The sequence below is a fragment of the Pristis pectinata genome, chromosome 21 (genome assembly GCF_009764475.1).
Source record: "Pristis pectinata isolate sPriPec2 chromosome 21, sPriPec2.1.pri, whole genome shotgun sequence".
Taxonomy (NCBI): Eukaryota; Metazoa; Chordata; class Chondrichthyes; order Rhinopristiformes; family Pristidae; genus Pristis; species Pristis pectinata.
The window spans coordinates 35,691,894-35,706,062 of NC_067425.1; the positions used below are offsets into that span (position 1 = coordinate 35,691,894).

Below are 14,169 nucleotides of genomic sequence, written 5' to 3' on the forward strand. Positions count from 1 at the left end.
GCCCAGCAGCAGTAGCCAGGTCTCTGGCACTGGGACCGGTCCTGCTGCTCAGAAGGGAAGGGAGGAGAAGAGGAAGGCAGTAGTGATAGGGGACTCGACAGTCAGGGAAACAGACAGGAGGTTCTGTGGCAGTGAGCATGAACCCCGGATGGCATGTTGCCTCCCAGTTGCCAGGGTCCGGGATGTCACTGATCGGGTCCACAGGATTCTAGAGCGGGAGGGAGAACAGCCATGGTTCATGTTGGTACCAACGACATAAGTAGGAAGAGGGATGAGGTCCTGAAAAGTGAGTTTAGGGAGCTAGGCAGAAGGCTGAAGAACAGGACCTCAAGGGTAGCGATCTCGGGATTGGTGCCAGTGCCACGTGATAGTGAAGGGAGGAATAGGAGGAGGTGGCAGATAAATGCGTGGCTGAGGAGTTGGTGCAGCAGGGAGTGTTTTAGATTTTTGGATCATTGGGATCTCTTCTGGGGAAGGTGGGACCTGTACAGAGAGGATGGGTTACACCTGAACCCGAGGGGGGCCAATATCCTTGCGGCCAGGTTTGCTAGGGTGGTTCAGGAGGGTTTAAACCAGATTGCGAGGGGGAAGGGAACTGGAGGAGCAGGTCAGAGGAAGAAGGGGATGGAGAAAAGTCAGATCTAACAGGTAGAGAGGCTTTGAGGAAGGAGAAGCAGAGTACAGGCTATAAAAGTAGTAACGTGGATGGGCTAAAGTGCATTTACTTGAATGCGAGAAGCATCAGGGATAAGAGATATGAACTGAGAGCTTGGATAAGTACATAGGACTACGATATCATGGCTATTACAGAGACATGGCTGACATCAGGGCAGGAATGGATATTGAATATTCCTGGATTTCAGTGTTTTAAAAGGGATAGGGAGGGGGGGAGAAGAGGAGGAGGGGTGGCGTTACTGGTCAGGGACACTGTTACAGCTGCAGAAAGGGTGGATAATGTAGAAGGATCCTCTCTAGAGTCAATATGGGTGAAAGTTAGGAACAAGAAAGGAGCAGTTACTCTACTGGGAGTATTCTATAGGCCCCCCAGTAGCAGTGGGGATACTGAGGAGCAGATTGAGAGGCAGTTTTTGGAAAGATGCAAAAATAACAGGGTTATTATCATGGGAGACTTCAACTTCCCAAATATAGACTGGCACCTGCTTAGTGCCAAAGGTTAAGACAGGGCACAGTTTGTTAAGTGTGTCCAGGACAGATTCCTGACACAGTACGTTGACAGGCTGACTTGAGGGAATGCCATATTAGATCTAGTTTTAAGTAATGAACCAGGTGAGGTGACAGATCTCTCGGTGAGTGAGCATTTGGGGGACAGTGACCACTGCTCCATAACCTTCAGCATTGTCATGGACAGGGATAGGAGCAAAGAGGATGGGAAGATATTTAATTGGGGAAAGGCGAATTATGAGGCTATAAGGTGAGAACTTGGGAGTGTAAATTGGGATGACATATTTGAAGGGAAATGTACTAGGGAGATGTGGTCGATGTTCAGGGATCTCTTGCAGAATGTTAGGGATAAATTTGTCCCGGTGAGGCAGAGAAAGAATGGCAGGGTGAAGGAACCATGGGTGACAAGAGAGGTGGAACAACTAGTTAGGAAGAAGAGGGCAGCATACATAAGGTGTAAGCGACAAGGATCGGACAGGGCTGGTGAGGAATATAGAGTAGCAAGGAAGGAGCTTAAGAAAGGGCTGAGGAGAGCAAGAAGGGGACATGAAAAGGCTTTGGTGAGTAGGGTTAAGGAGAATCCCAAGGCTTTTTTCTCATACGTGAAGAGCAGAAGGATGACGAGAGTAAAGGTAAGTCCGATTAAAGACAAAGGTGGGAAGATGTGCCTGGAAGCTGTGGAAGTGGGTGAGGTTCTCAATGAATACTTCTCTTCAGTATTCACCAAGGAGAGGGGTCTTGATGATGTTGAGAACAGTGTAGGTGAGGGTAATATTCTAGAGTATGTAGATATCAAGAGAGAGGATGTGTTGGAGCTGTTAGAAAATATTAGGACAGATAAGTCCCCGGATCCTGACAGAATATTCCCCAGGCTGCTTCGTGAGGCGAGGGAGGAGATTGCTGAACAGTTGGTTAGGATCTTTGAGTCCTCGTTGTCCACGGGAATGGTGCCGGAGGATTGGAGGGTGGCAAGTGTTGTCACCTTATTCAAAAAAGGTAGTAGGGATAGTCCAGGGAATTACAGACCAGTGAGCCTTACGTCTGTGGTGGGTAAGCTGTTGGAAATGATTCTACGAGATAGGATCTATGATCATTTAGAGAATCATGGACTGATTAGGGACAGCCAGCATGGCTTTGTGAAGGGAAGATCTTATTTCACAAGCCTGATAGGGTTCTTTGAGGAGGTGACCAGGAAGATTGATGAGGGTAGTGCAGTGGATGTGGTCTACATAGATTTTAGTAAGGCGTTTGACAAGGTTCCACATGGTAGGCTTCTTCAGAAGGTCAGAGGCCAAAGGATCCAGGGAGGCTTGGCCGTGTGGATTCAGAATTGGCTTGCCTGTAGAAAGCAGAGGGTTGTGATGGAGGGAGTGCATTCGGATTGGAGGGCTGTGACTGGTGGTGTCCCACAGGGATCAGTTCTGGGACCTCTACTTTTTGTGATATTTATTAACGACTTATATGGAAGGCTGGGTTAGCAAGTTTGCAGATGACACAAAGATCGGCGGTGTTGTGGATAGTGTGGAGGGCTGTCGAAGCTTTCAGAGGGATATTGATAGGATGCAGAGCTGGGCTGACAAGTGGCAGATGGAGTTCAATCCAGAGAAGTGTGAGGTGGTACACTTTGGAAGGACAAACTCCAAGGTGGAGTACAAGGTAAATAGCAGGATTCTGGGCAGTGTAGAGGAGCAGAGGGATCTGGGGGTTCATATCCACAGATCACTGAAAGTTGCCTCACAGGTGTATAGGGTAGTTAAGAAAGCTTATGGGATGTTAGCTTTCATAAGTCAGGGGATCGAGTTTAAGAGCCGCGAAGTGATGATGCAGCTTTACAAAACACTGGTTAGACCACACTTAAAGTACTGTGTCCAGTTCTGGTCGCCTCATTATAGGAAGGATGTGGGGGCGTTGGAAAGGGTGCAGAGGAGATTTACCAGGATGCTGCCTGGATTAGAGAGTATGGATTATGAGGAGAGACTAAAGGAGCTAGGGCTGTTCTCATTGGAGAGAAGGAGGATGAGAGGAGACATGATAGAGGTGTACAAAATATTGAGAGGAATAGATAGAGTGGACAGCCAGCGCCACTTTCCCAGGGCACCAATGCTCAATACAAGAGGACATGGCTTTAAGGTAATGGGGGTGGGGTGGGGGGAAGTTCAAGGGAGATGTCAGAGGGAGGTTTTTCACCCAGAGAGTGGTTGGTGCATGGAATGTGCTGCCTGGGATGGTGGTGGAGGCTGATACATTAGTCAAGTTCAAGAGATTGTTAGATAAGCATATGGAGGAATTTAAGATAGAGGGATATGTGGGAGGAAGGGGTTAGATAGTCTTAGGTGTGGTTTGAAGGGCGGTACAACACGGTGGGCCGAAGGGCCTGTATTGTGCTGTATTGTTCTATGGTTCTATGGTTCTATGGTTTTGCTCACTGACTCGACCTCCTCTCCTTCAGGGGCCCATTCAAGGACCTCTCCAACAAGTCCCACACTCCACCCTTTCCCAGCACGCTCCTGCTGCAAGTGTCGGTCCAGTTCCAAAGTGATCCACCAATGCCTATTAAGGGAAGTTAAATAGAGCTTTAGATCAAAGGAAAAGGCTTGAACTGTTGCCAAAAACTATCAGCGAGTCTGAAGATTGGGAACTCTTCAGATTTCAGCAAAGGAGGGCCCAAGCCACTGGAGAGGGAAAGTGGACTGTGTGCACAGTCTGCAAGAGCTTCTGTGTAAAACAAAAAGTCCAGTTTATTGTCATCTGCACAAGTCCATGTGTGCACAGGTGCAATGAAAAACTTACTTGCAGCAGCATCACAGGCACATAGCATCAGGGACACAAATTCCACAAGAAAGCCATAAATTAAACATTAATTATACAAGAAAGAACACAATTAGAACAAAAAAACAAAGCCCACTGTAGTGCAACGTGGTTATAGAGTTGCTATACTGAGGCAGTGATTAGGGTTGTGCAGGTTGGTTCAAGAACCGAATGGTTGAAGGGAAGTAGCTGTTCCTGAACCTGGTGGTGTGGGACTTCAGGCTTCTGTACCTCCTGCCAGATGGGAGCTGCGAGAAGATGGTACGGCCCGGATGGTGGTGATCTTTGACGGTGGATGTTGCCTTCTTGAGGCAGTGCCTCCTGTGGAAACTCCCAATGGTGGGGAGGGATGTGCCTGTGATGTATTGGGCTGGGTCCACTGCTCTCTGCAACTTCTTACGTTCCTGCACATCTTATGATGTGTAAACTTAGCAAAGGTTAATGTGGGTAGTTTACAGAATAAGACAGGAGAAATGATATTGGAAAATAAGGAAATGGGAGGGAAATTAAGTAAATACTCATGTCTTTCTTCACAGAGACAGTGCTGGAGATAACAGAGACCCAAAGATCTAGAGTGAACGAGCACTCAGAAGAAATTAGCACAAGTGAAAAGCTAGAATCTGAAAAATGAAAGGACTGCAAGCTAATAAATCCCCAGCGCCTGGGAAGATGCATCTCAAGGGTTTGAAGGAGGTGGTTAGGGAGAGAGTGGATGGATTGGATCCAAATCTCCATCTATTCCAGATTAGTTCCCACAGACTTTGGAGTGGCTGTTTAAGTAAGAAGGGAAAGAGAAGATGGTGAACAATAGACCGGTTAGTCTCAAGTCAGCGCTACTGAAAATAGAACATAGAAGAGTACAGCACAGGAACAGGCCATTCAGCCCTCCATGTTGTGTTGAAATAATAATAAACTAGTAACTAAACGCCTAACTAAACTAATCCCTTCTGCCTACACAATGTCCACATCCCTCCATTCTCTGCACATCCATGTGCCTATCTAAGAGTCCCTTGATCGCCCCTATCGTATCTGCCTCCACCCCCACCCCCAGCAGCGCATTCCAGGCACCCACCGCTCTCTGTGTAAAAAAATTTGCCCCACACATCTCCTTTGAACTTTCCCCCTCGCACCATAAATGCATGCCCTCTGGTATTAGACACTTCGACCCTGGGAAAGAGATATTGGCTGTCTACCCTACCTATGCCTCTCATCATCTCATAAACCTCTATCATGTCTCCCCTCAGCCTCCACTGCTCTAGAGAAAACAACCCAAGTTCGTCCAACCTCTCATAGCACATGCCCTCTAATCCAGGCAACATCCTGGCGAACCTCTTCTGCACCCTCTCCGAAGCCTCCACATCCTTCCTGTAATGTGGCGACCAGAACTGAATGCAATACTCTGGATGCAGCCTAACTAGAGTTTTATAAAGTTGCAACATAACTTCCCGACTCTTGAACTCAATGCCTTGACTAATAGTGCTAGAACTTATTATTAAGGAACTGGTAACAGGGCAATTAGGAAATAGAAACTGGATCTGATGACTCATTGTGGGTTATGAAGGAGAAACCACGTTTGACAAATCGGTTAGAATTTCTAAAGGCTGTAAATAGCAGAATAGACAAGGTGGATGTGGTGATCTAGACCTTCAGAAGGTCTTCAATAAGGTGCCACAAGAGGTTAGTAAACAAAGGGTCGATTCTGAGTTGGGAGTCATTCACCAGTGGGGTCCCATAGGGATCAGTGCTGGGGCTCCACCTGTGTCAATGATTTGGATAAGGGAAGCAAGTGTAAGACACCCAGGTCCTGCTGATGGCACGGAGCTCAGTGGCAGTGTGATCTACGAGGAGTGTGCTGAGAACAAGTGAGGGAACTAAGTATTAGTGAAAAAATAGTACAAGTCAGTGAGCTTGAAAGCTGATAAATCCCTCGGAGCCAATGATTTACATCCCAACCTTTTGAAAGAGGTGGCTTTAGAGACAGTGAACGTTCCGGTGGTCATCTTCCAGGGTTCTGTAAATGCTGTGGAGTTGTGGGGGGGGGGTATTGTTTAAGACAGGAAGGACCAATAAAACAAGGGAGTGCTGACCTGTTACCCCAACGTCAGCAGCAGGGAAAATGCTGCAATCAATAACGAAAGATGTAATTATAGAAAAGAACAACAGGACTGAGCAGGATTTGCATGAATTTTTGAAAGGAAAATCATGTTTGACTAACCTGCTGCAGTTCTTTAAGGGTGCAACTGCTCTGCCCGGGACCGCAAGAAACTGCAGAGAGTTGTGGACACAGCCCAGCGTATCACGGACACCAGCCTCCCCTCCTTGGACTCTGTCTATACTTCTTGCTGACTTGGTGAAGCAGCCAGCATAATCAAAGACCCCACCCACCCGGGTTATTCTCTCTTCTCTCCTCTCCTATCAGGCAGAAGATACAGGAGCCTGAGGGCACGTACCACCAGGCTCAAGGACAGCTTCTATCCCGCAGTGATAAGACTATTGAACGGTTCCCTTATACAATGAGATGGACTCTTGACCTCACAATCTACCTTGTTATGACCTTGCACTTTATTGTCTGCCTTCACTGCACTTTCTCTGTAGCTGTGACACTTTGTATTCTGTTATTGCTTTTACCCTGTACTACCTCAATGCAGTCAATTGACCTGTACGATCGGTATGCAAGACAAGCTTTTCACTGTACCTCGGTACAAGTGACAATAATAAACCAATACCAATACCTGGGGAAAAGGTAAGGGGAGACCAGTGGATGTGGTGTATTTGGATTTCTGGGAGGCTTTTGATGAAGACCCACATAGGAGGCTGGTGAACAAGGTCAGGGTGCATGGAATTGGGGTAATAGGGATTGAGAATTGGTTACTGGACAGAAAGAGTAGGAATGAACATGTCCATCTCAGGGTAGCAAGCTGTACCTGCTACATAACCTCCACTGTTGGTGCTGGGTATTCACCATCTGTAGCAAGGATTTGGGCAAGGGGACTTCATCTTTCGAGCTTGCTGGAGGTGGGAACGTGAGTATGGATGAGGCTGTAAAGTGACTTCAAAGGGATCTGGACAAACTGAGTGAGAGGCTGATGGACTATAACGGAAAATGTGAGGTCACCCAGTTGGTGTGCAGAACAGAAAAGCAGAGTATTGTTGAATGGTGAGAGATCGGGTAGTGTTGATGTTCAAAGGGGACCTGGGGGGTGCTGAAGGCCAAGATGCAGGTGCAGCAAGCGACTAGGAAGGCGGATGATTTGTTCGCCTTAGAGAGGTTTTGACGACAGGGGTTGGAAGTCTTATTGTATCTTCAAGGGCCCTTTGGTGAGCCCACACGTGGAGCACTGTGGACGGTTTTGGTCATCAAAGAAAGGACTTACTTGTCATTGTGGGAGTGCAGTGAAGAATCACCAGGCTGGTTCCAGGGCTGGGGGGGTTTACCCTATGGGGAGAGACCAGGACTGTCATCTGAACTTTGAGATTATTCTTCTGAACTTTAAGAGGGTGATCCCATTGAAACGCACAAAGTTCAACGGACTGGACGATGGTTCCCTGGCTGAGGAGACTAGTACAGGGGGGGCAGATATTGAGAATAAGGGGGAGGTTGTTTGGGACTGAGATGAGGGAATATTTCTTCATTCAGGGGGTGGTTGAGCCTACGGAGGTTCATCCCTGAATATACTCAGATCAGAGATCAGTAGAATTCTGGATATGAGGGAATCAAGGGATAAGGGGACAATGCAGGTGAGCAGTGCTGAGGTATGCTATCAGCCATGGTCTTGATGAATGGTGGGGCAGTCTCGGTGGGCTGAATGGCCTCCTACTCCTCCTATTATTTATATCATTATGCTCTTTTGAGCTCAAGAGTGGGAGCATCTTATTGAGACGGCACTTGGAACACCGTATCCAGGTCTGGTCTCCTTACCATGGGAAGGATACACTTGCAGTGGTGGGAGCGCCGTGGAGGTTCGGCAGATTGATTCATGGAGTGCAGGGTTCTGTCCCACGAGGAGAGGTTAAACAAACTGGGCCCGAACGCTCTTGAGCTTGGAAGAATGAGAATAAGAGGTGATGTTACTGAAGTGTTCAAAATTCTTTTTTGAACACTTTCAATTCCTTTTTTGAAGGGATTAGTCAGTGTGTATACAGGGATGAGAGTTCCCTGAAGGGTTGAGAATTAGGGCTACAGTCTCAAAGTAAGGGGTACAAAGTTCAGGGCTGAGATGAGAAGAAATTTCTTCACAGTGAATCTTCAGAGTTCTCTTCCCAAGAGGCTGTGGAGGTTCAGTGACTGATGCATCCAAATCAGAGATCGACAGATTCCTGGGTATGAGGGAGTGAAGGAGAATAGGGATGGTGTAGGAAAGTGGTGCTTTGTCAGAAGGTGGAGCAGTCTCACAGCTTGAGCGCTGAATGTCCCAGTCCTGCTTCTTTGTCTTATGTTCCCAAGTGCTGGCTTTGCCTGTCCTCACATTCCAAAAGGACAATAGAAATAAAAGCTGGCCCCTTGCTTGTCCTGATGCAAGGAAGCAGTCCACAGAGAGTTAAAAAGTGTTATCATTCAGATCCATTTTTTTTACTTATTTGGAGCTGGTCCCGGATGCTCTCAGACGATGTGAGAGGCTTGTTGTTAAGTAGTGAAATGTCTTTGTCAACAGGCTCCACCCACCAGCGTGAAAGAAGTTATCAGGCAATGAATTCAGGCAAGATTTGTAGAAGTGGAGTTTCCAGCCTCGAGCTTGTATGTGGACTGTCCTCTCTAGAAATGATGGAATCCAACAGACTGGGCAAGAAGGTGTCCGATTTTTTGTTTGAGTACAAAACCCCTCGGATGATAGCTCTGAGGGACAAGAGGATCGGGCTCATTTTCCGACTGATCCAGCTGGTTGTCCTTGTGTACGTCGTGGGGTAAGAGAATGCCTGTTTCACCTCCTGAGTGCTGTGTGCGAAGTGAGTCTGGAGAGACACGGCTGTTTACCTTGCAGGAACGAGGGTAGGAGGAGGTTAGCTGTGCTGCCTTTCCCACCATGGTAAAGAGGCAAGAAGAGACTTGGCTTGTGGTCAGCCCCAATCTGCTTCCTAAAACCTCTGGTCTTGAAGCTACATGGTGAGCCCACGTGGCTGGTATTGCGGAATGATCATTAGCTTCCCAGTGCTTCCACGCTCTCTGCTCATTCCCAGTCCCTCTCCCACCTTCCCTCACTCGGTACTCTCGGATTCAGTTCCCTCCGTCATCCGATCTTCCCTGCCGGTCGCAGGCTTCTTCCGCACAAGGTTCCACTGCTGGCCGAGTACCTCGGCAAACCGGAGCAGTGCTTGGAAACGCCAGAGCCGGGCAATCAAGGCAAGTCCAGGATTTACTGACAGGTTCCATCAGCAGCTTGTGCGGCCTACCAAATCCTTCCATCACTTTCAGGGGTTTGGGAAGTTCAAATTTAAGCTTGTATTGTTACTGATAGTGAGGGTCACCATGGTACCTGGCTTTTCTGCCAATTCTCTCCAAAATAGACAGGATCCGTTCAGTTCCAAGTTTTGTACTTTATATGTTTGATGGTTTTCAGGAACATACAGAAGACCAGTTCCACTCTCCTCGTGTGAAAGCCCTGTGTGAACAGTAATAACAGTAACAGATATTGCAGATGTTGGGTTGGCAGGAACTATTCCCAAGGAAGACTAAGCAACCGCAAGTCAATTTGATGCCAACGTTGTTCTTGGATCTGGGTTTCCATCGGGTGCTCCGGTCTCACATTCCAAGGTTGTGTAGCAACAAACGAGATGCTGGAGGAACTCAGCAGGTCAGGCAACGTCCATAGAAGGAAATGGACTGTCAGTGTTTCGGGTTGAGACCCTTCATCTGGGCTGACAGATAGAGGGGAGGTAGCCAGTATAAAGGGGTGAGGGGGAGGGGCCTGGGCAAGAGCTGGCAGGTGATGGGTGGATCCAGGCGAGGAGGGGTGATGGGCAGATGGGGGAGGGGGGAGTGGGGATGGTGACAGAGGCTGGGAGGTGAGAGGTGGAGGTGACAGAGGGCTGCAGATGGTGGGATCTGGTAGGAGGGGAAGGTGGAGCCTGGAACCAAATAAGGGAGGTGAGTGGGGAGGTGGGAACGGTGGGGTGAGGGGACAGTGGGAGGGGTGTGTGGGTGACGGACAGATGGAGTGGGTGGAGGAGGGGAAAGAGACAGGGTGGTAGGGGGCTGGGTTGGGTGTAGGAGGAACTGGGGAGATCAGGAGGAGAGAGAACAGGGACAGAGTTTACCTGAATTCAACGTTCATGCCATCGGGTTGGAGACTACCCAGGCGGACTATGAGGTTCTGTTCCTCTAGCTGGCATTTAACCTCACCCTGGCAGTGGAGGAGGCCAAGGACGGGCAGGTCAGCGTGGGAATGGGGCGGAGAGTTAAAATGGCTGGCAACCGGGAGCTCCAGAAGGCCGTGGCAGGCGGAGCGCAGGTGCTCAGCAAATTGGTCGCCCGCTCTGTGTCTGATCTCACCAATGAAGACGAGGCTAAACTACGTAGACTAGGTGACCGCTTTACCAAGCACCTGCGCTCTGTCTGCAAGGGTGACCATGAGTTTCCAGTTGTCTGCCAATTTAGTTCTCTCCCAATCCCACTCCAAACTCTCCATCTATGGCCCCCTGCGCTGGTACAACGAGGCCCAATGCAAACTTAAGGATCAACACCCCATTTTCTGTCTGGGCACATTGCAGCCCCCAGGACTCAATTATCACATTCTCCGACTTTAGGTAACTCAACCTTTCGATCTATCTGCATCAGAAGTGGCCATTCCCGACTGTCACTGTTGTGGCTCAGTGTTTCTCTTTCAACAGTACAGTCTAGTCTGCTGGGCATGTTGGTAGCGACATGTTACACAGATAGTAAAACACAGTAAGCTCCTAACTGCCAAGTTAAGCCATCTGGTCTCACCCTACCAGAGATAGTCCCTCAGTTCTACCCATCACTCCCCACCTTCTCTGCCATTAAAAACTAACTTTTTTCCCTCTCTCTTTTTCACTTCTGACAAAGCATCCCAGACCTGAAACGTTGACTGTTTCTCTCTCCACAGATGCTGCCCGACCTGCTGAGTGTTTCCGGCACTTTCTGTTTTTATTTCAGATTTCCAGCATCTGCGGTTCTTTGATTTCTTGGCCGGCTAACTAATTATCTGGCAGGTTACTTGTTTACCACTGCTAATGAGAGCTCTGAAAATCTAAGAGTGTGTGTCAACAACAAAGGGAAGGGAACTTGCGATGACTGAGGGAGACTGCACCTGCTACCCTTGTCCTCCTTGGTACAGGGACTGTGGTCTGGGTGAGGAACTGCCGATGGTCCACACTGCAGCCACTGTGTGTTGGTGATGGAGGAAATGAATGTTTAGGGAGGTGGATAGAGTGCCAGCCAACTGGGTTGCTTTGGCCTGGATGGTGTTGAGATTCTTGAGAGCTGTTGGAACTCCAGGCAAGTGGAGAGTGTTCTATCATCTACATTCCAAGTAAGCAGGCTATCACATAATCTGATCACGGAATACACTGGACTTGCATGAGTGGAGATAGAAGGGTTTGCCATACCTCTCTGCATTGTGGGGTGCCACCTCTGATGTGAGTTATTTTTATTCCGTGTCCTTTGTAGGATGGATTTACTCCCCGCTGCCTCAGAGTCTGTCAACACACACCGTGACAAGCAGATGCCACTGTTGTCATACTCCTTGTGCATCCCAGGTTCCCAGCACATTTCTCCAGGGTCAGCGAACATTGACGCAATCCCCAGGATCCCTGCAGACATTAACAACTGCCCACTCTGGCCTTGAAGGGCAGTGTCACATGCACAAAGCAGACAGCCCAGTATTCGATTCCATGCGGATAAAAACCAGAAATAATGTTATCCTGAATAGAGAAATGCAGAATTAAAGAGATTTTGCAAATTCTTAAATCATTTAAAGTAAGACTGTGGGTCGGACAGAGTACAGGAAGATCATTTCAGGAGAAGTAGAACTGAAAAGTTCAGGTCATACAGCACGGATACAGGCCCTCGGCCCAACCAGTCCATGCCGACCATGGTGCCCACCTAGCTAGTCCCAATTTCCTGCATTCGGCCCATATCCCTCAAAGCCCCGCCCCTCCAGGTACCTATCCAAGAGTTTCTTAAATGACACTGTTGTACCTGCCTCAGCCGTTTCCTCTGGCAGCTCGTTCCATACACCCACCACCCTCTGTGGGAAAAAGTTGCCCCTCAGGTCCATTTTCAATCTTTCTCCTCTCACCCTAAACCTATGCCCCCTAGTTTTGGACTCCCCTACCCTGGGGAAAAGACCGTTATCGTCCACCTTCTCTATGCCTCTCATAAGTTTAAACACTTCCGTGAGGTCACATTTCATTTTCCTACATTCCAAGGAATAAAGACCCAGCCTGGCCAACCTCTCCCTGTAACTCAGGCCCTCCAGTCCTGGCAATATCCTTGGAAATGTTCTCCACACTCTTTCCAGCTTAACCACGTCTTTCCTACAACAGGGCGACCAAAACGGTACACAGTACTCCAAGTGCGGCCTCACCAATGACTTGTACAACTGCAACATAAAGTCCCAACTCCTGTATTCAATGCCCTGACCGATGAAGGCCAGCGTGCTAAACACCTTCTTCACTACCCTGTCTACCTGTGATGCCACTTTCAATGAACTATGCACTTGTGCTCCAAGGTCCCTCTGTTCCCCAGTGCCCTACCATTCATAGTATAATTCCTACGCTGGTTTGACTTTCCAAAATGCATCACCTCACACTTATTTGTGTTGAAATCCATTTGCCACTCCTCAGTCCACTTGCTGAACTGATCAAGGCCCCCCTGTAACCTGCACTACCAACACCACCTCCTAATTTTGTGTTATCCACAAACTTACTGATCAAGCCCTGCGTGTTATCTTTTTTTAAATTTTATTTACAGGGTGGTAACAGGCCCTTCCGGCCCAATGAGTCCCCGCCGCCCATTTTAAACCCAAATTAAACTACCCATACGTCTTTTTGCAATGTGGGAGGAAACCAGAGCACCCAGAGGAAACCCACCTAGACACGGGAGAACGTACAAACTCCTTACAGACAGCGACGGGAATCGAACTCCGATCGCTGGCGCTGTAATAGCGTCGCGCTAACCGTTACGTTACCGTGCCACCCCTAAATATTTACAGAAAGTTGCGGTGTTGCTGGACAGATCTGGTCCTCCTCGTTATGGCCATTTGTTCCTAGAATATAAGAACATCAGAAATAGAAGCTGCAGGAGGCCATTCGGCCCCTTGTTCCTGGTCCATCTTTCAGCAAGACGATGGCTGATCTTTCACTGCAGCACTACTTTCCTGCACTAGTCCTATATCACTCGATTCCCTTAACATCCAAAACGCTACTGATCTCTGCTTGAATACACTCAGTGACTGACCCTTCACTGCTCTCTTGGGCAGAGAATTCCATGTCGACAACTCCTTCCCCCCACAGACGCTGCTCGACCCACTGAGTTCCTCCAGCAGTTTGTTTGTTGGTCATTAGTAATGATGACCACAACACTACCAATTGCTGCAAAAAACATCGTCTTCACCAATGTCCTTTGTCGGGAGAGATCTGCCGTTCCCACCTGTTCTGGGTGATACGTGGCTGTGGACCCATCCCATGTGGCTGATTCTTGAAGGCTTTCTGAAGTGTGCCAGCTAACTACTCAGCTCATGGGCATTTGGGGATGAGCAATAGATGCCAGCCCTGCCAGCAACCTCCAAATCCTGAACAATAAATACGTTAAAAGTCAAGTACTGCTCCCAGAATGCTAACTCCTCATCATAGGATCATGGAATCATCTAGCACAGCCCCTTCAGCTCATCTCATTCATACTGACCGTGAGGCCTATCTACACTAATCTCATTCGTCTGCATTAGACTCATATCCCTCTGTGCCGTTCTAAGTACATGTCCAAACACATATTAAACGTTGTTACTGTATCTACCTCTGTTATCTCATTCCAGATAATCACCACCTCTCTGTGAAAAACTCACCCCTCAGTTTTCCCTTGTTACAAGAGAGTCACCCCTCTCCTTTAAGTTGCTCACCTCTCACCTTAAACCTGTGCCCTCTAGTTCTAGACTCCTCTGCTCTGGGGAGAGTGATTCTGACTGTCTGTGCCCCTCAAAATGTTATAAAACTCTGTCAGGTCAC

At 48.3% G+C, this 14,169-nt stretch overlaps 1 protein-coding gene across 1 annotated transcript in view; it reads left to right on the forward strand.

Annotated features, from left to right (window-relative positions):
* Positions 1-8,742: 8,742 nt before the first annotated feature.
* p2rx1 (purinergic receptor P2X, ligand-gated ion channel, 1) overlaps positions 8,743-14,169 on the forward strand; it is a 46,523-nt gene continuing 41,096 nt past the window's right edge. The window contains exon 1 of the mRNA XM_052035653.1: positions 8,743-8,892. Within this exon, the coding sequence (XP_051891613.1) occupies positions 8,750-8,892 (143 nt within the window). The 5' untranslated portion in view covers positions 8,743-8,749. The remainder of the gene's footprint in view (positions 8,893-14,169) is intronic.